General features: G+C 43.7%; 1 protein-coding gene across 2 annotated transcripts in view; it reads right to left on the bottom strand.

Annotated features, from left to right (window-relative positions):
- The window catches only part of PRKCA (protein kinase C alpha), a 1,238,381-nt gene that overhangs the window by 1,177,724 nt on the left and 32,670 nt on the right, over positions 1-27,987 (bottom strand). For both annotated transcript variants that reach the window (XM_069199886.1, XM_069199888.1), the window contains exon 2: positions 19,099-19,130. In XM_069199886.1, the coding sequence (XP_069055987.1) occupies positions 19,099-19,130 (32 nt within the window). The remainder of the gene's footprint in view (positions 1-19,098; positions 19,131-27,987) is intronic.

The raw sequence follows: 27,987 nt of genomic DNA, 5'->3' as shown, positions 1-27,987 counted from the left end.
TAGCTCTCCAGCAGCAACACACTCCACTATCCGATATGTAAATTACACATTTATCTCATGTAAGAGAGAATGTTCAAGGGAAAGGCCACTACACAATTTAATGTGCCTCAGGATGTACAGCTCAAAGGTGATATTCCAACCACCCTTCAAACTTCAGAAGACTTCCACTTACTAACTGCACATTACCTCCCGTCCCTCCCTCGCCTTCCTTTTAGACCAATGAGGCCTCCCGCCTCCCCCCTAGACCCTCCCTTCCCCTTTTAAACCCCCGCACCCTTATCTCCTCCTGTTCTTTTGTCTAGCCCACGCTAGACGTTTTCTTTCCCTTTACCTGCACGGCGGGGCCTGGAGGTCTGCGATGGAGGCACTCCTCGGGACGCGGAGCTCCGCGAGGAGTGCTGCAGCTGGTCGCGTCTTTGACGAGCAGCCGGGCTGCTCAGGAAGTGCGTACTGAGGGCCGGCTGGGCCCTCTGTGGCTGGGGCGTCGGTTTCCGGGTTTCCGCGCGGAACTGCAGGAATGCGTTTTTTGGATGATCTGCAGGTAGGACGGGCATTCTGCCTGCAGTTTTATGGTCTTGGCAGTAGTTTTTGACCTTTTTAGGGATTGGTGGATTCCTGTTGGGGGGGTCCAGGTCGCTATATATGGGGAGTGATTTTAGGTGAAGGGCAGTGTATTTTGGATATTAACATGCCCAAGGTTCCGGCTAAGAGGCGTAGGATTGTCTCTTCTTCCTCCTCTGAGGAGGAGGGTGCTGCTGGCGTTTCCACTGCTGGGGGCTCACAGTTACAGGAGGGTAGGGGTACTCCCCTCATGTCCAGGGAGGAAGTGCAGGAGATGATTGAGGTGGCTGTTACCAGGGCTCTTCAAGCAGGGATGGCCAGGACTGGTCAGTCTAAGATTGCTCATACATCGGCAGCTGCAAGGAAGTCCTCGTCAGATAGTGAGGGTGATGAGGCCCCATCTACGTCATCTGGGGGTAAATATGTATCCAGAGAAGAAATGTGGGAGGTGATGGCACATGTTCGGGACAATTTGGGTTTCCCAGTGTTTCAACCTTCAAACTCGGATTCTCACTTATTTCCACAATATCAGACGCCTTCTAAGTTTGCCATGCCTTTTCAGGGACCTGTGAAGGATATGGTGTTTCGTCAATGGAAGGATGTGGATAAGGCTCAGGTTCCACGATTCCTGCAGAAACTGTATTTACTTGAGGGTGAGGAGGTATTACCTCCTTCGGTCCGCCTGGATTCAATTTTAGCTACCCTGATTGGCAAAACGGCAGTAAATCCGGAGGATTGTGTGCCTACGGATGCCACGGACCGTAAAGTGGATTCAGGTCTTAAAAGGGCGTTTGCCGCTGAGAATCTGGCGCTAAGGGCAGGTATATATTCTGCTTATGCGGCCCAGTCGTTGGTGCAAGACTTTGATAAGCTGGCGGTGGCTGTTCAGGAAGGGGCGGAATGTTCAGAGCTCCTGGCTGGTATGGAGCAGCAGGCCAGATAGTTGGCTGATGTGTCTTCTGATGTGGTCCGTACTTCGGCTCTGGCCTCTGGTGCTTTGATTGGGGCTCGTAGGTCCCTCTGGTTACGTTCCTGGAAAGCTGACCCAGGGGAAAAGGCGGCCTTGCTGAGACTGCCGTTTGAAGGTCGTAGCTTGTTTGGAGAGCAATTGCCATCCATGCTTTCCAAAGCATTTAAGGAACGGAAGCATGCCTTGCCTTATAAAGGGGGTTCTACTTCGAGTAAAGGGTGGAAGAAGCATTCCCGATCTTCTCCTAATAGGGATGCCAAATCCTTTTCATTTAGGAAACAGCGTTTTCAGCCGCGTTTTTCTCCTAAGAAGTCTGCTCCTGCGAACCAGGGTGGGTTCAAGAAGGGGTCCTGACAATCACTGTGGGCCTGGCATAGGGCCGGTTGGGGGAAGGCTGAGTCACTTTCTTTCAGCTTGGGACGAGAGTGTCAACGATCGTTGGGTGCTAGACATTGTGGCCAATGGTTAGGTCATCGATTTCGTGGTGGTACCTCCAGATTCAGGGGTACGTCCCACCCCTCTGCCTTCAGGGGGGTCACGGAGAAGAGCATTATTGGACGGAGTACGGGACTTGCTGGTCAAGGGGGCCATTTCCCGCGTTCCACTGGACGAACGGGGTCAGGGCACTTATTCGGTCTTGTTTCTTGTGCAGAAAGTTTCAGGGGGATTTCGACCGGTGCTCAATCTGAAGGAGGTGAATGCTTGGATCAGGATGGTGCATTTCCGCATGCTGTCTATTCAGACTACCTTTCCATTGGTCAGACAAGGGGACTTTCTAGTGTCGCTGGATGCTTACCTGCACGTGCCTGTGGTAAGGTCTCAGAGGTTCCTGAGGTTTGCTGTGGATCAGGAACACTATCAGTTTTGCGTTCTACCTTTCGGTCTAAAATCTTCTCCTCAAATTTTTACGAAGGTGCTGGCCCCCCTGGTGGCTTTGCTACATTCAGAGGGGGTGTTTATCCATCCATATCTGGACGACATCTTGATTCATGCCCAGTCACGGGTCCTGTTGCAGAGGCAGGTGGCCCAAGTTCTGGGGGTCCTGCAAAACCACGGGTTTTTAATCAACTGGGAGAAATCAGATTTAGTTCCGTCCCAGGATCTGGTTTTTCTGGGGGCTCGGTTTCAGACTCTTCTAGGCTTGGTGACGGTGTCAGAAAAGAGGTTGGGTGTACTCCAGTCCTTGGTAAAGAAGGCAGTGTTACTGACTGCACCCCGAGCTCTTCTATGGTTACGTCTGCAGGGTCATTTGGCGTCTGTGATATTTCTGGTTCCTTGGGCGCGTTTCCATCTCCTGTGCTTGATGACATGGTTCTTGAGAAGGTGGGCGCCAGGGTCCGGTTCTCTGAGGGACAGGGTTCCGGGGTCCGGATTGATTCGCAGGGAGTTGCAATGGTGGTTGGATGCAGATCATCTTCGGGTAGGGGTTTCTTTGTCACCTCTGAGACCTGTGGTGGGGACTACGGATGCCAGCCTCTACGGTTGGGGTGCGTGGATGGGGTCGGCCCAGATTCAGGGGTTTTGGTCCGCTCGGGAGGCGAGTCGGTCGTCGAATTGGCGCGAATTGAGAGCTGTCTTTCTGGCTAATTTCCAGGGGTCCCTGAGGGGGGCGGCGGTTCTTGTTCGGACGGACAACTTAGGGGCCAAGGCTTATGTCAACCGGCAAGGGGGGACCAGGTCAAGGGCTCTGTTCAGTCTAGCCAGGGAGATTTTTGTGTGGGCTCAGGAGTGGGTTCCTTCTCTCAGGGCTACGTACATTCGGGGGGTGGTCAATGTTCGGGCGGATCTGCTGAGCAGGGTGATTCCTTCCTCTCAACTTTTCTCCCTCCGGAAGTCTCTGTTTCTGCATCTGGTTCGGCTTTGGGGGCTTCCAGTGCTGGATGTGTTTGCGTCTGCAGAAAATGCAAAGTTGGATCGCTTCTGCTCCCGGTTTCGGTGTCCCCAGGCCTGGGAGGTGGACAGGATGTCATGTCCTTGGCCGAGGGGTCTTTTGTATGCGTTCCCACCGTTTCAACTACTCAGGTCTTTTCTGTTGCGGGTGAGGGATCTGGGGTCCAGGGTTATCCTGATTGCTCCACTTTGGCCGCGGGCGAATTGGTTCCCGTTGTTGAGGCTGATGGCAGACGGGAGGATGTGGCCTCTGCCTCTTTGTCCGTCTCCCCTGGAGTTTCCCTGACTCCCATTGGGGTCGTTGAGGAGGTTGTACTTGACGGCCTGGAAGTTGAACGACGGGGCTTGACGGGTCTGGGGGTACCTGTAGCTTTGAGTTCTACCTTCCTGGCTTCCAGGCGGCGTTCCACTTTACTTTCCTATGGTAGACAGGGAAGGTTTTATCTTCTTGGTGTTTGAGTCATGAGTTGGATCCTACCTGCGCGTCTATCTTTGAGGTGATGCAGTTCCTGCAGGACGGTGCACAATTGGGGTTGTCGGTAGCATCTCTACGGGTACAGTGGGCGGCTATTCAGGCATTCAGAGGGCCGTGGCGTAATCTTCAGGATGAAGGGCGCTTGATGCCGAGATTTTTTCAAGGTCTTATTAATTTGTTTCCTTGCCCGGTACGTTCTTTTCCTTCATGGGATCTTTCTTTGGTTTTGGATGTTTTGACGGATGCCCCCTTTGAACCATTGGGGGACTGTGATTTGCGCCATCTGTCCTTGAAGACGTTCTTTTTGGTAGCCATTACTTCGGCTCGTCGGTTAGGGGAATTGGGGGCCTTGGCCTGTTCCTTTCCTTTTTGTAAGGTTTTTCACGATCGGGTGGTTCTGGTTCCGGTTCCTTCCTTTATTCCGAAAGTCAATTCTTCGTTCCATTCTCGCCAGGAGGTCATCCTGCCTTCGTTTTGTCCAAATCCCTCCTCAAGGGAGGAGGTCCGTTTGCATTCGTTGGATGTACGCAGGGCTTTGTTGGAGTACCTGCGGGTGGTGGCTCCTTTTCATAAGGGGGATTTGCTTTTTGTTAATTTCGGTCCGGCACGTAAAGGTGAGAAACCTTCCACGGCTTCCTTGAGTCGGTGGGTGAGATCGTTGATTCTGTTGGCCTATTCCTTAAAAGGGGTGGTTCCTCCTCAAGGGATTCAGGGTCGGTCTACCAGGGGTATGGAGGCTACGGTGGCGGAGCTTCAGGGGACTTCCATGGTGGAAATTTGCAGGGCCGCCACTTGGGCTTCTCCTTCGACGTTTGTGCGTCATTATAGCCTGTCAGTATTAGGTCACCGAGTCTTATCCTCTATGAGGTAATGGGGGTAGGGTTTTTGGTGATCTTGGTGCAGGATATTAATAAAGGTCTTGCAACTCGGTGTCCGTCTCCTCTGTTTTTCTTGCTATGTCTCATTGGTCTAAAAGGAAGGCGAGGGAGGGACAGGAGGTAATGCTTCCATTTTCTTGCGATAATGGCATTACTCCTAGTCCTACTCCCTCGCCTTCCTTTCCGTTCCCTCCCGCCCTCCCGGTACGGACTGTCCGAGTTGCTGCTTGGGCTTGGTTTTTGTACAGGAGGAGATAAGGGTGGGGGGGGGCTTTAAAAGGGGAAGGGAGGGTCTAGGGGGGAGGCGGGAGGCCTCATTGGTCTAAAAGGAAGGCGAGGCAGTAGGACTAGGAGTAATGCCATTATCGCAAGAAAATGGAAGCATTTACACTAGGCTTCCAGAAAGTTGTTTAAAAACCCCTACGTGTATTTCGTCACCAGTGGCAGATAGTGCGCTTCTGTTCACCTAGGGTAGAGTGTCCCAAGTGCACCACGTGCAATTCGTGTCTGTAGTAATGATACCAATAGCAAAGAGCACGAATTTCTGAATACACCAACAGCATAATGCACGCAGGTCACATTTCCCATGGACAGACCGCAAGTAATGATTGTTTATGTTAGCCTTTTTAAAAGTTTAGTACATTTTTACAACGACAATATTCTGAAGATTAACTGTTTTGTAAATAAAAGTGATCACAACAAAATGCTGCAGTTGCTGGTCAGAATAGAATTTTAAAGTTAGGAAGTCACAAAAACATATCACATCGACCAACAATTACCTAGTGAAAGGTGTAAAAAACACAAAGGATAGTATGGAGAATGGCAATTGGTAATTCCCATCCAAGACAAAAAGCGTACATGGAGGACATCAACAGCGGGTGTACAGCAAAACTTAACCGTAAACACCAAGAGAGCCAATGAGTATTAATCATATAGAAATTATACAATCTGATTTCCAGGACCAATTTAGAAACTTACTTAATAGGAAATACTTTATTTGTGGAAAGTAAGAATCTGAGAGGGTGGCGAGGTTTGAGCAAGGTAGGATAATTTGTCTATATGTGCACGGATGGCCAAACCATAGCACTTCATGCAAACACGTTTCTTGATTTTTTAGATGACCTCCAGGAAATGACGGTGGTATGTTCACCACGGAAGACACTCAGATTTACATATTCTGGTGTTCTCATTCCCAGAAGTTGGTAAAAGCTGGTAGGCTCAAGCAAGGGACGTTGTCATATCAAAACCAATGAGGTACTGGGAAACTAACAGGATGAGTTTTAAAAATCCACTGAATCCTTCTCTCAGACAGAAGTCTCTGAAATAATGATTGCAAGCGAGGCACATAGTTCAACTTCTTTCTCAAACGTCCTGTCAAGTCTTACTGGGATAATAAACCAGTTGGTCTTGAAATATCTGCACAGTTGATTTCATCCAAGTGTTTGTACCCTAAAGCATTCCATTTGAAAAAATTACTTTTTTCTGAACTTCCAGCAACGAGAGAACAGAGTGGATACGAAGATGTGCTACCAGAAATAATCTGGGAGGGATTCCTGCAAATGAAAGTGTTAATTATTTTATTTTTTTAGTGGACTATAACGCTGCAAATTGACTTATGGATATTTCAGAGAACTAGGATATTGTGATGGCAAAGCTAGAGTCTCACAGGGTCCGGGGGAAAGGTACCCTGCCAGTCTCATAAAATTCAACCACTACCAAAATCAGGGAGGAGTTCAGATAAAGGTAGTTTGAGAAAGTTAAGTTGTTAGGCCTTTTAATGAAACAAGTAACCTGGCTCTATCCTCAGACATGAGCACAGTACATCACATAGCCTGAGACCATGAACTCTAAGCAATCGTCTTTCATGTTGTTGTTTTATTTTCCATGTAGGTGTCATTGCCATTTATAAATGCACTTGTATAATCTGGAGTGCACTGTTAGGTGCTACATCTAGACGAGGAAGCTGGAAACTCGTGGGTTGTTAGTAAAGTTTAAGAGGCAAGAATAACAATTGTAAAATTTGCTACTGATTAGAATCGTTAGTGGTGTCTGTGAGAGGTAATTAGTTACTTAGGGGTCGGAGGTTGCCAACAATAGCATGAGAGTAACACACAGTCACTGTCTGGCAAAACAGTCACCCCATATAAACCACATAGCAGCTCCTGGAGTATGAAAGATTTGGTTTTCTGAAAAGAAGATACTTTGGTTGGTGTTTCAAGGTTGCATTCCAAAGCTTGGTACTCTCTTGTGCTAGGGAACTGCATCCATGTCTTTCCCATGAACTTCTGTTCTAGGATCGTCACAGAATTGGTGGAAAAAAAGAGCCCTGTTGGGTGGTACACTGGGGACCTACTTCTCTCCATAGGTGTTCCAAAGCATTCTACTGTGGGGAAAATGAATTAGAATTTGATCCAGGAAGGTGAAATGAGTGTTCTTTAGAGTTTGATTCATGCGCTAATTTTTCCTCAGATTGCAGGCTAGTCTTTGTATCTAATTTTGGATTGTTGCAGTCTGTCAATTGCCATTTAACATTTCGCATCACATTGCAGCCAGCAGTCTAGCTTTGTAATAATAAGGGATGTCTTTAACTCCTTCCATTGGATTATTAGTAGGAGTAATATGAATTTAATAAGCATGTATATTTAGAAGATGGGTTCTTTCATCGCTGATTAGACATGCGTTTGAGTGACTGAAGCTAAGGAAACACACTGACATCCATTGAGGGATATTAGCAAGAAAATTTCTTATCTTGACCTTACCCTATCTGAAACGCCTTCATGCATAATCTGTGTTGCCAACTGGCAGACACACAACAATTGTGAAAAAGAAAAATTTCTGGAGACTATTCGGGGCCCTGTGATCTATCCAGAGCTATAACCATCAAGTTCTCTAGCAACTGCTAAATAAAGTGATTGGATGTGCACTGAGGCATTCCTTGAAATTCATATATGCTTTTGCAGAACCAATTTTGTTGACTAGTTATACTTTTAAACATCCTTACACTGTAATTGTCTCAGCAGAGACAGTGCTTTGATAATAACTTTTAAGGAATTTCTTTGTACAGGTTTCAAAAGTTGTTTATATGGGTGAAACAACTAGAAATTCTTGCTGACCTGCTTCACCTAGAAGAATACCTCAACAAATGGCCTGCTACACTGGTATTTAAGAGCCTAGACCCACTTCGGATGAGAGATGAAGGTACCGCCTATGTAAAATCCTGTAACTTGTGCAAAAGTAATTGGAACTTTGTAATGCTCCTAATTTCACCGAAGACAATGAACTGCCAGAGACTGCCATTGTGATCATTACAACGCTTCTTCTCCATATTTAATTTAGAACTTTGTACCCTCAGTGCGTAAAGAGCATTTAACAACAAATCTAGGCCACAACAGCACCAGTACAAACATGTGCACTCTATCAAAGACACATACTTGGAAGCGAACCCAATCAAAAATTAAAGCTCTTTGTGTTTGTGCTACACCTTAGCATTAGCTTTAAAGGTGCTAATGACCTTAATTACAAACTGTTATTAAATAGTCCATCTATATTGTTTACAGCACAGCAATTACCGACCTTGCTCTATTGCAAACTTTTGTCAGTGAGACTTACACATGCTTTAATAATCACATTATTGTTGTGGGCTCCTATATTTCTCCATGTCTTGGATCAAAGGTGCTCATGAAATACTCTGTGTCTGCAATAATGAACACTTCTTTTTTTACACCGCCGCATGGCACTGATTTCAAAAACAGGAAGGAAGATTCTTGTTTGCTTGGCATCTACACAGTTGATAAACTAACTCATACTGAGCCTGACAGCTGGTCTCAGACAACCTCAGTACAATCACAGTACATGCAACAGGCAAAGTTACAATAGTTAGGACAGTCTGGCCTTCATTAGAGGTTTCTTTGTAATAATCATCTGGGTGGAGGCCAGAATTTCTATCGCTATTCATGTTACCAGATATGCAGTAATGCGACTTGTGATATTGCTGCTTCCCATTTTCGGAGAACGCATTTTGCCAGGTAAAAACCTGGTGGAACGTTTCCCCAGAAAACAGTGCATATTTGGGAAGTACCCATAGACATTAGGGAGGTAAGACCAATTTCCTTTGCAGTTCCTCATTCCACATGTGAAATGTTCAAATGTGACAGTGATTTTGCAACCTGTGATATCTCCATGTTATTTTTCATTTCAGATGTGAAATTACATCATTGTAATTCTGAGAATCCCAGAATGAAGGCATTTGGGGCCACACAGAGGTTACATGCCCTGCTCTGGAAAACACAATACCTATAAAACCCACAAATTGAATACAAGGATTTGCTCAATAAAGGGATGTATTAATGTCCTGTTCCCACACATGCGGCACAAATGTGGAAAGATGTAATTGTAAGTGTCAAGCTGTGAGGCCATTCTTATAAAAAAAACTCATGGATTTTTTAAGATGTCTAAAAATAATAATACCAAAATAGGTATCGGGGTTTGAGTGGACCATCCCCAGTTGTACCAGTATGCCTGCGAGCCATGCTTCTTATCCTGGTGGCCATAGAAACAATGTCTTTTGAAGACATGACAACCACAGACTATCTAGAGAACTATACATGAACGCGTAAGTTTATAAAAACATTGCTGTGGTCTATAGTGATAATGCACTTGCAATGACACGACAAATTTCAAAAGTAAAAAGGAGTCTGAAGGTTCCCTATAAATTAAACATTTAAAAATATACATAATTTTCCTTCTACACCATGGCTCAGTACCATGATAGCAGATAACTCTCCTGCTGTAGTGCAAGCGTGTTTTGTCCTATCGCACTTGTAACATGGCAGACGGGAGAGCAGCCACGTTTGTGGCAGAGTATTCCATTCACCAAGCTCTAAATAAGATCCTAATGTGTAATAGCTGGGTGCAGGTAATCTCTCTTGGAAAAAAGATCAAATACACGATCAATTAGATTTTGAAGCATTTTTTTGATTAAGTTTGACACACACTTGACAGTGATCCATGTTACACATCCAGGCACAGCCTCCCAATCACACGTGCTTAATTAATGTATGAAAAGGAAACATTTAGGAATCTATTTGACAGTGGGCTTCTTTTTGTATTTGTGCAGGAAAGAACAAAATTGAAATTCAAGCAAACTTATGATCAACGAGCTTGAATCACATGACATTTTCATGGAATTTTGAAAATGCCAACAAACTGCCCGTGTGTTCAAATCCCATATGCCGCCAGCGGGGTGGTGGAGGGGGGTTGTGAAGTAAATCATGAGAAGGACTAGACCCTCACTTACATCATTGTGTCAACAAGCTCTCCCCATACATCTGGTAAGGGAATAGATTACTGACCTCTCTACGTCCCTGTACAAATATTTTAAATTCAGCGAGCATTTCACACTTTCCATGGGGAAGGCATTTGACTTTCTCCCTACATACAGGCAGCTGAGTTTTAAGCAGAGTCTTTGAATATTTTTCCGCCCAATTATTCAAATAAAGCTTGCTTTATTTACATTGCTTATTTTAGAGTTCGGCTGATTCTAAACTGAATTCCCCAGTTGCAGATAGCCAAAAGGACAGTCTACTAACACTTAATTTTCCATCAGACAATGGAGCGGCCGGCCGTCTTCTTTATTTACTGTGAAAACTGAAAAGATTTATAAACTATGCTCCGAGTACACTGAGGCGCCGTACAAGGTGACTGAAAAGCAGAGCACCAGCTCCAGAGGAGCTTAATAGAGAAAAGTGTAGCAAAATAGAAAGGCTTGGTGAATAGCATGCACTGGAAAGGGTCAGCAGCAGGGCCCTGTTTGTTTAAGGCATCACACGTGGTTTGCTGAACTTGCAGTGGACCTCTTTCATAGGAAGAGGTCTAAACGAAGGTAAGATGGGATGGGAAAGAAACTAACGTCTAGGTGGATTGTGACATAGGAAAGCAAGCTGGACAATCCTTAGCTGGGGGGACTTGAGCGAGCAGTACCGTACCATTGAAGTCTCTCTGAGTAGGATAAAGGGGAGGACTGGAAAATACCTCAAACAATGCCCCTCAAGGCTATGGGGAAAATCAGATGGCATTGTCTGCTCCCAAAATAAAGCAATTTGGATATGCTTTTATATGGGATAATAAATCCAGGTATTGTCATAAGTCAATAGGTAGCTTGTCTTTGAATGACTGAGCTTAGTGGTATGGTTATCCAGCTGCCAGAAGACCCCTGAACAAACATGTTGAAGCCTTGCAGTACATGCACATGGATTCCAGTGAAAATGAATCAAGCCAACCAGTCGTACACAGGTACAGCACAACAAAGTTCAAGATGACACTACCTGTATGTAGCAAGAGCACAGAACACAGTGAGAGTAGTGCAAACAGGGAAGTAACAAAATCAGATTCCTAGCAAAATAATCTTGATCATATCTCTTAGAGCACTCTGGCTCTAAGCGGGATCCAAGAATCACACAGGGAGTAGCGTTTTGGACAGCCCGTGTGTGGCAGTGCATGTGAGGATCGAGAGTTTCCTTGGCAACAACAGCACATATGCAGGAGCCAGGTATTTTAAAGGATGTAAGGTTATGTAATCAAAAGGTATCAAGGAGAGAGGTGATGGCGATAGTCACACTGATCAGGTAGCTTTGGGATTTATAGTCAAGTTGGTTCCTTGGTACTGTCTCTGCATGCTGAATTTCTGACTAGTTGTGTTAGCAGACAGTAGCCAGTTCAGCGTGATGTATGTGGACAGCTCAGCTCTCTTTAATAAACTCTTGCGTGATATTGGATTGGGAAAAATGAGTAGTCTGCAGAGTTTAAGGTGAAGGTCTATTAGAGAACTGATCACAGCCTGGCTCCTTAGGAGATGGGACGATTCCTTTTAACACTAGTGTTTTGCTGATGAACTCGCAAGATGAAGCATTAGAAGTCAGATGGGTGTGTGTGTGTGTGTATGGGACAAGGAGGTCAAAGTGCACATCCACAAGTGTGTTATGCAGCCTTTCAAGGAAATATAAGGCTGCACACAACTGACTGAAGGAGTAGGGCTGCAGGACTCAAGAAGCGAGAAGGAATGTTAAAGTATTCAAGCTGTTGTTTCTGTTAAAGACATCCCAAGTTTTCTAAATGTTATTTCGCAAATGTTTTTTGGCTCAAAAGTTTAATCATTTACACGATGACTTGCATATTATAGAACTCTTGGCTAATAAAACACGCATCCTTTAACTCCCATCATTTCTGCTTCAGCTGGTGTTTTTAGGCCTGCATTTTAAAGAGCAGCTGTCAAACAGATCTGTGACTAAAACAGATATAGGATGGGCTTTGGGTCTGCCCCTTTCAGTCACTGGATTTCTTGAGCCACACTGTTTCAGCCATTACCTTAAGATTTTGTGAATCCCTTCTTGGTTCAGCCCAGGGGTGATTTGATCTCCCAGCTAAGGCTATTAGTGTTTGGTGTATACTTCCACCTCAACTTGAGCGCTTGGAACTGCATGAGGGACTACTTCTCAACTGTAGCCCTCTCTCTCTTTTTCTACTCTCTCTCCTATGTCTGGCTCTAATGTGATCATGCTGCATGCGTTAACACATTGATCACAGGCCAGTCTTTACCAATGCATGTTTCTAGTATAAAAGTGCCACAGCTTGGCTGCAATTCCTGCACCAATCTGTGTCAACAAAGCCCCATGCAAGGCATCCTGAGCTATCTGACCACAAAAAGTCAAATCACAAACATGAGGTGCAAGCACAACGAAAGGTTCATTTTTAACTTTGAAGATTCCAAGCAAAAGTTCAGAATAATGTCAGAGCCTAACTGAAATGTCAATTCTAGAGTGATTTTGACAAAAATTCAGACACCCTTAAAAACATAAAATGTGTTTTTTTTCTACTGAACACAAGTTGCGATTGTTCTCTTTTTATTCATCTTACCATGGAGTTAAATTACCTTCTTGCTTTACCACTCTTTAGCGAGTGGACAGAAGAAAGCATAGAAGCTAGCAACCATATACCCTGTCGACATACAGCTAGGCAATGAATTCTATAAGGACTTGATTCCCAAAGGTATTTGTGGACCTTAAATGCCTTCATTTACGAGTAAAAGTTCTAGATCACTTCAGGATAAAACGGCATTTTTGTAGCTTCCTGCAGGCAGCTGCCCTTTATGCATATGTACATACACTTTAATGCCAAATATGTGTCCGTGATCATAAAAGAATTGCTAAGAAAATAATTTGATTTTTATTTTCCCACTCAAGCAAAACCTACTTAAGAGAAACTGCTGAGCTTCAAGAACAAATATTGGATGACTCAGCTGCAATGAATTCTGGTTTAATTTCTGTTGTGGCTACACCTACGCTCGCAAGGTTTGGAAGAAATGGGGTTTTGACTTTTCAAACATCACTTAGAACAAGAATTTTCAAATCCAGTAGGTCTTGCTTATGAAAGATCAAGCAGCTTTGTCAATGTTTTTTCCTTAGCCACGTTTTACAGCCGTGTGGCTGAAAGTTTTTTTTTATAAGTACTATGACGCGGTCCACTTTGGACACATCATAGTGTTTTGTTTTGTTTTAATTTCAACCATGTGGTACAGCAGTGGCACTGCTGCCCAACATGGTAAAGGCAATATATCTCGCACAGGCAAGAAATATTGGTGTTACAGGCAGCCACCAACGCTACATTTAAAAAAAGTATTTCCTCACACAAGATTTACAACACAATAACAGGCTCCTCCTTCTTTCTACAGAGAAAAACGTTGCACAGTAAATCGTCTAAAAAGGTACTTTGTTTACCCAGGGCAACCGCAAAGTCAAATCTTCACAAAACGAGGTGACTGGATCAGTATGGCCCAAAAACAGGACCACACTGGAGAACAGTTAATGGCTCAGATGGACGAAATCAGTAAACTCTCTCCACATGGTCAATTGTTACACTGGAGAAAGGGCTTACGTTTACCGTCAAATCTAAAAACTTAAAGGAAATTTAAATGGGACTGGAATTATGATTATGTTACATTGATCTGGAAAATGTTTGATTTGGCTATCCACATATTTGTTATTACATTGAAAACACAGATCTCAAAGCTGCAGTTCAGGCTTTGAAAATTGCCCTGGTTTACGCGAAATGGTGAGAAAATCTTTTCCCAGGCAAGAGATGCTTGTGGATTACAGGTGCTTTATAGATAGTACCAGCCCCAGAAAGCACAAAGAAAGCAACGCACGGCCTATTCTGAAGAACATACAGGTTCACAATTTTTTTTTATTCATAGTTACTCTGAATGCAAACATCTATGCCTACCCATACAGAATGCTTTGTCTGCATACACACCTGCTGAGGGCTGAAATATTGCTGTCCACCTGAATAACAGTGGTATGTGTCTCATGAGGCTGGAACCAAGGCCAGTAGTGGTCTTTTCTGGTGACGTCCCTGCGCTAGGATCTCATGTTGCAAGGGAGTGGAGGCGTGCGACAGCAATGGGAAGTGGCAGGGAGGGGGCAAACAACAACAATGGAAGGGGCTCAAACACCAGTGACAGGAAGGGGCAAACAACAACAACAGGAGACAGACAGGTGCAAGCAACAATGGGCAAGCAATGATGACAAAGAAGCAACAATGATAGTGGAAGGAAGAAATTTAAGAAAAGGTACCGGAATCCGAGCACATGCAGTGGAAGGAAACTAATAAAGCAATTAATCAGTACTTGGTGCATGCTCCATCGAAGGGACAAAAAACACAAAGAAGAAAGTGAAACCAGGATGCGTCCCCCAGTGAGAAACATGCAAATAAGAGTGATGACAAAGTCAACCAATGGTAAGTTATGGGCAGGCCCTAAGCCCCCCTTTAAATTAAAGTTAAAGTTAACAACAGATCTCTCAAGTGTCAGTGCATGCACGGTTTCAGGTGAGACCTCACAATGCTATACACATTACTCCAATATAGAAAAATACTTGCTAATATTACTAATAGCCAGCAACTGTGTGGTCTGCAAAAAGAGAAGGAGAATTTAAATGCAAGATGTAAACCAAATATTCTAAAAAAATCTACTCTTATTATGAAAGAATCCCATAAATTCACTGCCACTTAACACCTTGAACCATGTTCATTTGCCAACCATTAAACTGCACTGAATGTATCAGACAGTGCTGATGAACGTTTATCACTGCTACACGGACTGGACAAGCTAAGTATGCATATTACAGGGCTGTCTAATAATACAATAGTCTTGGTGACCGAAGAGGATCTGGGACTGGCAGTACAACACAAATTTAGCTTGGCATCTCTCTCTATAAGGCCGACTTCAAAGGAGAAAAGGTGGGAAACAGCCATGCTAAAAGGCATACTGTAGTGGCTTGGTTATCCCAGCAACAACCAACGTATAGACAATGACTGTAAAACTGGAGGACACGTGAACAGGCTGAAGGTACAGTCTTGCAAAGACAGAAAGCTTGTGAAGCAAACACAGCAGAATTGGGACCCTGAGAGATGCACTGCACCCCCCCCCCCCCCAAGAAAGTTCACTGTGAGTGCCAGAGGCCACTGTCAAACAGGGCCGTGGGACTCCTAGCAAGGGGAAAGGCAGGATAAGGCATCTCCGAAATTATTCTTTACATCAGGAAACAACAGAATGTGCCGGCGGAGGAGACCACCCAAAGCACTCAGGCTTTCATTATGAGTGGTTCACAAACCATTTCAGGGATAAGGGTATCTGTATCCATTCGCAGGTCGCGTGAGCAAAGTAATATTTGATTACTCAAAAATATGTTTAGCCAGAGAAAACCCTGTGACATCCTACCTTTATCAAGAGAACTTTTCTACTAGAAAAATGCATCACTTCATTCTCCATCCTCACATGAAATTACAATTTGCACAACCCTACTGTCAATTACTTGTCTGTAAGCCATTACCATTATTTCAGTTAGAACTGCAATTTCAATATTTGTTTTAGATCTAGAAATATGCATCAATATATCTTTTTAAGTGTGTGGGAGTAAATGCACTTTTTTTCAATTTTAAAATATTTTTTAAAAGTTCGAATTTCCCAAATGTTTTCACGTAAAGTGTTTGGGTTACTTTGGGACCGCACTGCCATCCACACAATATATCATTAGTCTTCTGCACCCTGAGCTCTTTCACTACGAACCTACTGTCAAAATAAAATAATATTTTTGAAATAGAACTCACATGTTAAATTGGAGGATAATGCAAATGGTAAAAATATAAAACAACTCAATTACAACAAATATTACTTTTTTCCAAGATGAGGTTTTAGCCATAAAAAAAAACAGAAGAACAGACAACTGCAATGTTGTAACAAGCATTGACAATGCCAATAAACCTGGGTTATAACAGAAAGTGCTTTTTCAGCCTTCGGTGGGTTTAGCATACATTAACTAGTCATACAAGCACTCTGCTACAAATAGTTACACTTGTATCCATTCAAACATCCCCTGACTCATTAAAGATTACTACTTTAGTAATAAATGCTCATAATAAACAGATCAGACAATGGCATCTGACATTACGTTTCACAATAAATCAATGAGGACTACAGCTTTTATCATCTGCTTATTACTACAAAAACACTAAGGTCTACTGTCTGAGCACAAGTTTCATTGCAAAGCAACCATTGGTATACAGTCATAAAATTACAAATAAGCACAAAATTGCAGCTTGCAAAACAAAGTGACATAACAAGGACTCTCAGAGTGCACATTTTCTACGTCTAAGGTTTGTCACAGGGGTTAACCAACATTTGAACATTGGAATGTTGGGAGCTCCGTTGAAAACAAGCGAGTGCTCTGGGCTTCTAATAACCAGTAGAAGCCCGGAGCGCCAACATTCCAATGTTGTTGAACAAAGGCCTCATGGAGTCGAGGGGATTTGAATCCCCTCAGGCTCAGTGAGACCTTTGTTTTATTTATTAGAACATTCTGCCTGCTATTGGCGGAATGTTCTAATAGCCTTATAGCCCTCCGTAGCTGAACTATATGGGCATTAAAGTCCTGCTCCCTTGTTAAAGGCCCTCGCTTTCAACTCGGGCCTTTAATGACCAGTGTAGCCCGTTACAGGGGGCTAAACGGCTATACTAAAACCTTTGCCTACTACTGTAACCTGTGAGAATCCTTGTAAAAAAATATTGGCTTTGACATATGCTTTTCACAGTAAAGAAGTGAGGCCTACTGCCTCTTTTAAACTTTCATAATAAACAGATGAGGACTACAGCCTTTATCTGTGGCTTGTCACCATAACTCTGCCCTGCTGTACTGAGCATAAGCTTTCCCACAAGGTGAAAAGTGCAGTACAAGCATTCTTGCTCAGCAGAAGCCCAAAGCTTCTGCCCAATCAAAATCTGTACTCAAGAAATCCGACATCTGGTTAGAGCCAAAGCACCTCTTAAAGTATGTTTTTTCTCAAAGCTATTTTTCTGCTGCACTGACAAGCCAGACCTACATAGTAAGGATAGCTATGAAATATGCAGGAAAAAGGAATAATTTCCAAGGTTATCTTATGCTTCCTTCTCTCTATCACTCAAACTCTTTTGTCAAGAATTTTTAAGATGGCTACTTAATTCATAGTGTAAAACCAGCCAGCCAAAAAGGCGTCATCAACCTGCCTACAAAAAGATTAGCAGGGTAGGCTCACATCCATATGTGCAGCACCATGATGTAGTCTTGTAAGAGGCAAAATTGAAATCAGTGTCTAATGTAATACATTACATTTGTCAAGTATGTTTGCTGACTCTTCCTCCCCCTTCCAAACTGTCTTCAGAAATAAGATATATGAAAAGAAGGCGAGAACATGTACGCGACTGCATGTTTAAAAGTGTATTTCTAACTAATAGCATGCACATGCTGATAGACTGATTAGTTTGGCTTCTTCTAGGTCATTGTTAGTCTGCGCTGCGATAGAAGCACAGGGATGCCTAGCTGAACACTCTTTGGGCCCACCCCAGCTGTAAGGCTAACACTTTTATCGTTCCAACCAGACACCTGAGCAGAATACAATAACCTATTAGGCTCCCTCCGCAAGGGCGTGCTTGCAGGAGCTCCCCTAGTGTACCACTATAGATAGCTTTAGATGCCAAGCACTTGTGTGATGGATACAGGACCCCGGAATCCCCCAGATTGTTAATCCGAGCCAGTGCCTGCACGATGGCAAATTAGTCCCGTATTCCCAGCACTGTGAGGCAGAACAGTTAGAAATGATTTTTTGTCTGACTATGTTCTTTTTAAACAAATAAAAAAAGGTGTTCAAGGCCAAACTGCTCAAGTAGACGCAAAGTCTTTGGAATAAACACAAGTTAAATCAAGAGAGAAAGGTCTGTGACATCAAACAGATGGATAAACTAAACCAATACACTCATTTACGCAGAATACCAGATAGAGCACTATGTATTATTATTATTTTTTTTTTTAAATCAGAAAGCAGTTCTAACAATAACCTCTATTTTGGCTTTAGTTGTGATTATAAATCTCCTCTTTCCTCATTGCAATATTTATATTCGTGAAAACCAGAGCTTATGAAATGTTTGCTTGGTTGAATGATGGCCTGTACGAAGTTTTAGGTTTGGAAACTATGATGCTCGGGCTTGTGTCTGTCTGAGTAAGGCCCTGCACTCCTACTGCGAAGGAACACATTTGAATAACTGACAAACACTTTTGTTTCATCACAGGAAACCGCATAGGTCAGCTAGGAAGATTTGCATTTCCAAAGCCCATACAAATGCTGTTTTAATTGCATCAGACATCAAGTGGAAATCTGTAACAGCGATTAACAGAAAGGGCTAGCCCGAGGTCTGCTGCACGGTTTAGGGACAACACCAGATTAAAAAGCAAAACAGGAGGACATGAAAGGAAATTCACATGAATATAGAACAGATTCATTTCCATGCTGCCTACTCACTGGCAGCAGATCCTAACCAAAAAGCAAATGCATTAAAATTATTTTAAAAACACCCTAAATGCTTCCTTTGTGTAGACTGTATGGCGTAATTTGGGGGAATTTCTTTTCAAACAATCAAACCTCTAATTTGCATGTTTCATGTCCACATTTGACCAAACCTCCCATACATAAATAATGCTGCACATATTTATCAGCCAAAAAAATCGTCTGTCCTGATTTACATCAAAGAGTGACTTGTATTTTACAGTAAAGAGTGTGTGTTCAAAATCTCTGCTCATCCTATGATAACACGGGACGATCTTTGCGAGCAAGACCCAAAGGCAGGCTGCCAACGAGAAAACTGCAACAGGATGGCTAGCAGATCTACGGTTCAATCAACCGTTTACGCGACTGATAAAATCACAATACAAGAGTCAATGGTAATACATATTTATATTTCTTACCTTGGCACTGGAAGCCTTGTTTCCCGAACCCCCTGCAGAGAAAACAAAACAAACGCTTTAAAAAAATGTCACTCAATGGGAACTTCACATCTGGTCAGTACAAAGAGGACACGGCTAAGAAGGGCAGAGGTAGGCGTTTAAGTTAATCACTACCCCCCCCAAACCCAATCAGTTCACAGCCTTGAAACTGCTAAAGATGCCACATGATAAGCAATATAAACAGATGGAGCCATCCTGCAGAGAAGGCTCTTTACCCAGCTCAGCTCCATGTGCAGCGAGATACAGGGGCCACTTGCGAGTGCAAACTGAGGGTGGGACTCCATGCCCTACCATCCTGAAGGCCAGTCCCAATGCTGCTCAGGTCCCTGTGGCCCAGTAAGTCTGCTGACTAGGTTAAAACATTTGAATGGGACGTGGGATTTATGTTTAGGTCTAAGGGTACCATGGGATCCACAAAAGCCATAGTAGTTCAGGGGTGTGGAATTTATTAAAATATCTACTTGTCCAGGGGACAGGTTGCTTCTCAAATCTACTTGTCCTGTAAAAAGATCTACTTGTCCCTTTGGTGCCATGTAGTGTGCGACAAATTATGGCAGCAATCTCATTATGTAAGAGAGCTCTGATAATAACCTCTCTGATTATGCCAGGGCTACTACCATAGTAGGGCTTAAATACTTGCAGTTTCAATCCCTACTGTAGCAATTTCCTTATTTTGCCACCTTTCTGCAGATCTGCATACTGGGGCTGGAGGAAGCAGTAAGCAATAGTTCCAGGGCGGGAATGCCTTTGAGTCTGCAAACCTACTAACCTGCATGTTTTAAAGATTTTCACCAGCTTCTCTCTAATATTTTTCCATAATAAAGGTTGGACATTTACTCCTGACAATGGCAGAATTAGAACTTCTTCCAGGGTTGGGAAGGAAGTGGCTGTAGGGAAAATGAACTTGCAAATGCTCAATAGATTTTCACATGAGCAAATCTACACATCGTATTTACCCATGCTAAAATACAGTTCACAAATATTTTATAGGGGTACAACATATACCATGGGTGCACTTTTGTGACTTTCTTTAAGAATTTGGGGCCACATGTAGGTAGGTTCAGAATTGCGACCCGCAAATTGAGAGTCAGAGCGACTCGCAATTTGCGACTTGCAAATCCGAATGTAGGATGGTGTCCCTAACACCATCTGTGATTCGCAAGGGCTTCGCAAATGCCCACCTCATGAATAATCATGGGTTGGGTCACAATTTGCGACCCCCTTGCGAATGGCGGCCCTCACAGGGATGGTGGCCTGCTGGAGACAGCAGACCACCATGTCTGTGACTGCTTTTCATTTAAGCATTTTTTTTTTTTTTTTGTAATGCAGCCCGTTTTCCTTAAAGGAAAACGAGATGCATTACAAAAACGAAAAATGAAACGTTTTCGTTTAATTTTTTCAGAGCAGGCAGTGGTCCACAGGACCACTGCCTGCTCTGAAAAAATGGTTACAGTGACATTCACAATGGGGAAGGGGTCCCATAGGGACCCCTTCCCTTTTGCGAAAGTGTTAGCACCCATTTGAAATGGGTGCAAACTGCGATTAGTTTGCGCCCGCGGTCACAAAACTATCCTACATTGCACTGCGAGTCGCAATTAGGAAGGGAACACCCCTTCCTAATTGCGAGTCACAAACCCGTTTTGCGATTCGGTAACCAGGTTACAATAAAGTGTTACAAAAGCCATGTCAAAACAAGACACGCATTGATCAGTGCTTGTTTATTTTCATGCTTCCCATAATCGTGTTGAAAATGGTTACACTGATTTTCCATTAGAAATATTTTTGGGAAATACTAGCATGCATCAACACATTTTACTAAATGACACTTCATTTGCATCTAATCAGAGAGCAGTCTGGGAGCATTATACTTAGCCTCATAGCCTAAACTTTTCAACCATGTGTATACAGGTTTGTTTTTTTTGTATTGGAACCAATGTCAGTAGTGAAGTGTGACCTTAAAATATTTATTTACAGCACTCACCCTAATAATGAAGACTTTCAAATAATGAACCATAAATACAAGTTCGAACAGCCTTATCTTTTGGAAACACATTACCTCAACTGCAGAGAGTTCCACTCTCTGTAAACAGGCAGCCAACGGGTTTGGGCTGCAGAGGGTTGGGCCTACTTGTCCCAAGGACAAAGTAAACATAACAACTTGTTGCCCTTGACCCCAAACAAGATGTCCCGGGCGTCGGGCGATAGGAATTCCACATCCCTGTAGTTTTATGCTTTAAAACTGAGTCTACTCCCTACTTCTTTATGGAAATTATCCAAACCAGCAAATAAAGTCACACTTTGAGAATAAAGTCTCATTGACAGATTGCCCAACCCCCACCACTGACATTCGGAAGATACAGTCATATAACTGGCTCAATCACTTACTTATCCTAAAGACCTCATCTTCCTACCACCCAAGAAGCCCAGACAATGCTAACCAGATGGTTTTCTCTAAGCAGTGCCCATTCCTTTTTGTAGGAAAGTCCTCCTTTTTGCTCTGGTCACCCCCAAACGTTTTGGACAGGTACTGGTGGTTACGGACTCTTGGCTGTGCCCTGGGTACTGCTTACCAGTCCCAGGGCTGGTGCTCTGTGTAAAGTGGATAAGCAAATTAGGCTAACTACAATTGGCAAAATTAACCTACCTATAAGTCCCTAGTATATGGTAGGGCATGGAGGTTTATGGACCCCAGCATAGGTAATGCCCCCATTGGTGCACTGCTGAGGTGCCCAGTGTCATTTTAAAGGCAGGCCTGCCTTGCTGGCTGCTTTTAAGTTAAAGTTACATGCAAATTCGACTTTGGAATTAAAAGTAGTTCCAAAGTCTTAAACTACCTTATTTTTATATATAAGTCACCCCTAAGGTGTGCCCTATGCGCCCCTAGGGCTGGATGCCATGTATCTATAAGCAGGGACCTTATAAAAATAGTTTTATAAGCCCTGGTGAGGTAAAAAAGCCAAATTCGTTTTTCCCTCATTGTAGTGAATGGCCTCCATAGGCTAGAATGGGGAGACTTTATTTAAATTTTAAAAGTCCCCTTAAGTAACAGATACCAGAAGTTTGGTATCAAATTAATTGTTATAATAAATCCCACAACTTCCAGTTGTGGGATTTAATATAACTTGTTCAGGTAAAGAGTTTTACATTTTACCTGAAAAGTTGCCAACTTCAGCCCTGCAGTGTTTTTGCTGCTGTGCTCTGATTGGCCAGCCTCTGGCAGCCTGGCCAGGCTGCATTGATGAGGTGTGAAGTGGCCTGGCTCCACACAAAGAGATGTGCCTGTGGGAGGAGATCTCCCCTCAGCAGATGGTGAAGCAGAAAGGGGGAGGGCTGCCAAACTGGTCTTCAAAGGCAGAGAAGGACATTTGGAGCAACCCAGCAACACCCTCACATCCTGCAAACCCAGACAATTAGGTGCCCCTTTGATTAGATTAGGAGAGGGCAGGAGAGGGGTGTGTTTAGGATTTTTAGCCACACCAGTGGGTGTGCTCAGCCAGATGTAACCTCCAAAAATCACTTTTAGCCATGATGGATTTTTGAGGAATGTTGCTCCCTGGGATTGCTTTTTGCCATACTTCCCAGGAAGTGGTCATCACAGGGGAGAAGGACCCTGCCCCTGATTGGAGAACCAGGACCCCCCTGTTTTTCACCCAGGAGCAAGGATAAAACTGGCAGACCTGCACCCACACCTCAGATCCTCATCAGATTCCAACAAGGAAGAACTACAGGAGAAGAAGGACTGCCCTGCTGGACCCCTGTCTGCACCTAGACCCTGCACTCTGAAGGACTGCACCAGCTGCACACTTGAACTTCACCACAAGAAGGACTTTGCCTGGCTTCAACTGGTTCAAGGAGGGACTCCCTGTTTGCTACAGGTGAAAACTTGCTAACCAGAGTCCCCTACACCAACTCCTGAAGAAACCAACCAGCTGACCACTGTCCAAAAAGGAGTTTGCGCCAGGTGCATTCTGGGAGTTGTAGTCCATACCCCCCAAGGAGCATCTCAGAGCTTCTGGAACATTGGGGTGCGCTGTGGACCCCAAAAGAACATCTGGAAGCAAATCCAGAAGTTTGGAGAACTTTTGGAAAAAAGCTCCATAGAGGGACCGACCTGCCGTGGCAACTCTAGCCGGCTTGCATCAACCGCGACCCGGCCTGACTTGCAGGTTCGTCCCAGTGAAGAAAATCTCCATAAAAGAGACTAAGTCCGAACGTCCGAAGTAGACCGGGACCTTCCAGCCAGCGTACCCGAGGAGGGCTCAAAGGACGTCTGATCAAAATCCAAGTTTGCTCCGGTCGAAGGATTTTCACCTTGAAAAAACAACTAAGTCCGAAGGTAAAAATCTCCCGCGACACGTATCCGAGGAAGAGTTCCGGGAGGTCTGATTGGACTGGCAGGTTCGTCCCGCTGAAGAAAATCTTCAGAAAAACGACTTTGTCCTAAGGTAAACATTTGACCGAGGCCTCCCGCGGGCTGTAGCCGAGCCGGGCTCCACCGCGGTAGGCCTTAAACTTTGACTTTGCCCCGGTCGAGGTGCGACCAGATGACCAGATTGGCGCTTTTTGTTTCTATGCGCTAGAAAGCAATAATTCTTTAAAAATTCATATCTCCGGTTCCCCTTATCCAATTTTATTCAATTTTGTGTCATTTTAAAGCTAAAAATATTTCCTATTTTTATAAATTGATTTTGTATTTTTACACTGTTTCCTGCGTTTTATTTAATTACTGTTTTGTGATATTTGAATGCTTTACACTCTGTCTCCTAAATTAAGCCTTGTTGCTCGTTGCCAAGCTACCAAGGGTTGAGCTGGGTTTGATTTACTGAGACCTAACTGGACCTAAGTGGAGGTTAGTGGTCTATTGCTAAGTGTAGGTACTTACCTACCCTTACCAATAACCCATTTTTCAACACTTCTGAATAGAAAGAGGTACCTCGAAATATCTACGGTATGGGGGTCAACACTGCATGATGCCCTGGAAGCATCTGGAAGGTCTGACTTCTCTGTGGAGAGTGAATAAATAATATATATATTACAAGAGAGGCTTAGTAAAGGGACCAATCTCAGAAGTCTACCCTTAAATCTAATGACACTGTAAAGCTACCAGAGTCCAAGGTGTGTTACATAAGGTCCCAGAACAGAGAGAAGCATGGCCTTGTCCAAATTACAGGCTTTAAGGCCAACACCAAAAACGCAATTTGCCACTAAATCATCAAACATGGTAGTTCTTCTAATCAGTCTTCCAATGGGCAATTTTAGGCCATCAAAAGCAACTAATCTTCAAGTTCATCTTCATCATTTGAACAGCCTCTTGATCCCAAACTAACAGGGATTCCCGCATAGCTACTTCAGTGTTATATCAAGCCATAGCAAAAGCCTGAATAGTGGCATACAAGTCAGTACTATTGAAAGATAGTCAAAACACTGCAATAATAAACATGATAAAAATAAAGGAAATGAGCCATGGGATTTAACTTAAATTTGGAAAAGAAAGCCACTAATGAGTGACTGGAGTGTTTTCGCTCATTGTAGAAGTAAGCAATGCAAAACAAATGTGCAGAGTGTGTTAAAAGTTTTTCTGGCTAAAGATTGCACGTTTGCCAGAATAAAACCGAACTGGACACTTTAAATAGATTTCTGAGCAGTAATATACATGTTTGCAAACAAAGAGAGTATGACTTACAAGACAAATATATACTGAACGAATAGCGGAGAACCCAACCATAACAGATGGCAATGTAGTTATGAAGGGTATATCACTCCATCTCTCATCCTCGAATGAGACAAGGTCATTCCCAATATGTTGCATTCAGTGCTTAATTTGTAAATAAAATCGTACCGGTGCTCAAAGCCCTCCTCTTAAACACGCAGCTGCTGCAATTAAATGTGGGAACACAGAATACTGAGGCAGCATAATCGTGAAGCCATCTCGGGACACTTTCATCCATTTAATGCCACTCCCTGCCCCTTCAGCTCACTTGTGCAGCGTTTTGCTTTCTTCCATTGTGTTGCTTTTTTGTTTTTTTCTTCCGCCATCTTTCCATATGTGTCTTTTGCTCGCAGCAAATGCTTGAGGCAGAAGAATAAGCGCTGGCCCTCAAAAATAAGTTCCGGTTCTCTGCACCGGAAACAACAAGTACAAATTAAGCACTGGTTGCCTTAGAACTAAACAATTTTCCATATCTCTGGGCCTCTAGGCAAGACCGTAAAAAATGTGCACTGCCAGGTCTTTAACAAAGAATGTATAGTTGGGGGAATCCTCATTCAGTACAGAGAGATACAATGTGTTTCAAGGAGAAATGCTAATTGTGTTAAGTGAACCTGTGCTACTGGTAATTTAGGTTGTGAGCCTAATGAAACAACCCTGATATCCTGACTATTTAAACCCCCTAATTTCAAAGCACCTCCCAACCATTTTGACCTTTTACATATAGAGAAACGAGTGAGGTACTTTTGTCTTAAAATGGCACACTGAATTATTTGAAATCAGGCTTAAGTGAGACCCCACCTCCCCCTTACAATGCTCACTGTATCTCACCTTCAATAACCTCACAATTAAGATCAAACTGCCACTTGAGCTTAGGAAACATAGCCCGCTTCCTGACAGAATACATAAATACTAGCAATTAAACGAGGTCTACCACCGGCTGCAAGCAAGAAATAGAAGAGCGAGTTGGATTATCTTTGGAACAGACCACCAATGAGCTTGGCTTTTAAATATCAGTAACGAATTGTGGCATTTATACACTGCCCCAAATCATGCCCACATCGCTCCCTGGATTGAATATGTTCCCCTTACAAAACAAGATGACAGAAGATAAAACTATTTATATTAAGCTTGTCATCAGAAGAGCCCAAAGACACAAATCACACTGGATTCTCCATTAGGCAAAGAACGGCCCAATGGGAAAGAATAGCAAACTCAAAAGAAAACATAAACAAATGTGTCAGCAGTTGGAATGTTACTGTGTAAAAATGCTTAAAAATCACAATAGAACTAGATCTTTAACTATGCAGAAAAGTTACAGAAACTAGTTCAGTTCATGATGGATATTGCATTAAATTACTTAAGCAATCTAAGTATCCTAAGAGGGAGGTCAAGAGAGATCTTAAGCCAGAGGAGTAAAAAAGTAGATGAAAGTGCTAATTAAAATTGGTCATTACATTATACTTAAAGCCCTAAAGAGTCAGTAGGAGATCAAAGGCTATTTTTGTTACAACTCTGTCGTCCCATTTCCAGGGGGCGCTGTAAGAGGACTGTCGGAAGCCTGGGAATCACCTTGAACACCTATCTAGAGTCCCTTGCTGACTCCTGTTTGTTTCTCTTTTCTCCATGGTACACTTGTGTAGGACTACATTTGCTTCTTGGGACTGCAAATCCCATAATGCACAGCTTGGTAGTCAGGAAAACCCGGATTCTGTTTCCAATTGTTTTCAATGGGAGAAGTCCAGTTGCTCCTTTTCACTGGATCCTCTCCTCCAGGACTTGCAAGTGTCCGAAACCACACACACCTGAAACCTCTCCTGTGCAGCCCAGCTTGGAACTGCTTATAAGCAGCCATTTCCTCAAGCTCCCCGTCGTGCATCGGACTTAGATTCCTTTGTGTTACAGACCCTTTGTCGGATGGTGTTCCAGTTTTGTTCCTGTTCTGTTCCAGCTTGATCCTGTTTCCTGTTTCTCTGCCCTGCTCCTGATTGTTCCAGCCAGAGTCTGCTCCCTATCTCTTAGCCTTGTACCTGTTAGTTTCTTCCAGAGCCTGCTCCCTGTTTCTCTGCCCTGCTCCTGCCTTGTTTCAGCCTGAACCTTCTCTCGGTTTCCCAGTCCTGTTTACTGCTCATTTCCTACTCCCTGTATTCCAGTCCCGTCCTTGCCTGTTCCAGCCAGAGCCTGTTCTCAGTTTCCCAGTCCTGTCTCTGTCTGTCCCAGCCAGAAGTTTACGCCCTGTTTTCAGGTCCTAGACCCGCCTTTGCTTCAGCCTGAGCCTGTTCCTAGTTCTTGCCTCTGCCTCTTTGTTTGTTCCCTTCTGTTTCTGTTTCTTCTTGGTTCTTTGTGTCTGGTAAGTGTTCTATCAGTCTTCACCAGTGCATACGTGTCCTCCTGTGTACTGGGGTTGGCTCCTGGTTTCCAGGAGGCAATTCCAGCCCCCATCCTTGTCCAGTGTTATACGTTGTATTTCGTGCCTAACAGTGACAGTGTGCTATTGCTGTTTTCTCAGGAATCGCCACTGTGTTTCCAGCTGGACCCACAAGAGCGTGTCCTGTGTATGTAAGTACTATCCTTGTTTGTGCTCTAGGGTCCAGAGACAGAATCACTTCTGCTGCCTCCTTTCTATGGGGCTGGCAGGGTGACTATCTGTAAGAGCAAACTGCACAGAGGCATTGAGATTCCCTGTCACTGTGGGAGGTTCTGTGCCTTACTCTGTGTACAACCCCAGCGTGTTTGTCCACTAGTAATCCGTTTCTATTTGTTCACACAAGGGTTGCTCTGCTTTTACTTTCCTGTTTCCTGTGCCTGTCTATAGCTGTCCTTTCCATGTATGCCTTTAGCTGCTCTTCTGCCCTAGTACACTACCTTTTTAGGATATTCGGTGACCTCAAGGGGTGTCCCAACCAGAGTCCTGATCAGACCCGCCCGAAACCGTGACAGAATGCACGACCCAAAAATGTCAAGCTCCCCAGGCAGTAAAGGCACACACAGACCTAAAATGCTTTCCTGTCACGTTCCGACACCCCTTTCTAAACCTAGACTTTCTCTGAAGACCTCTAAAAAAGGCCTTAGCTTAAAGGATAGACTTGTTAAAGAAAATCAAAGATTGCAAATGCAGTACTACATGATTCATCAATGTTCAA

Source organism: Pleurodeles waltl, chromosome 7, assembly GCF_031143425.1.
Source record: "Pleurodeles waltl isolate 20211129_DDA chromosome 7, aPleWal1.hap1.20221129, whole genome shotgun sequence".
Taxonomy (NCBI): domain Eukaryota; kingdom Metazoa; phylum Chordata; class Amphibia; order Caudata; family Salamandridae; genus Pleurodeles; species Pleurodeles waltl.
The sequence above is the reverse complement of the archived record's forward strand: the minus strand, read 5'-3'. Positions and strand labels throughout refer to the sequence as shown.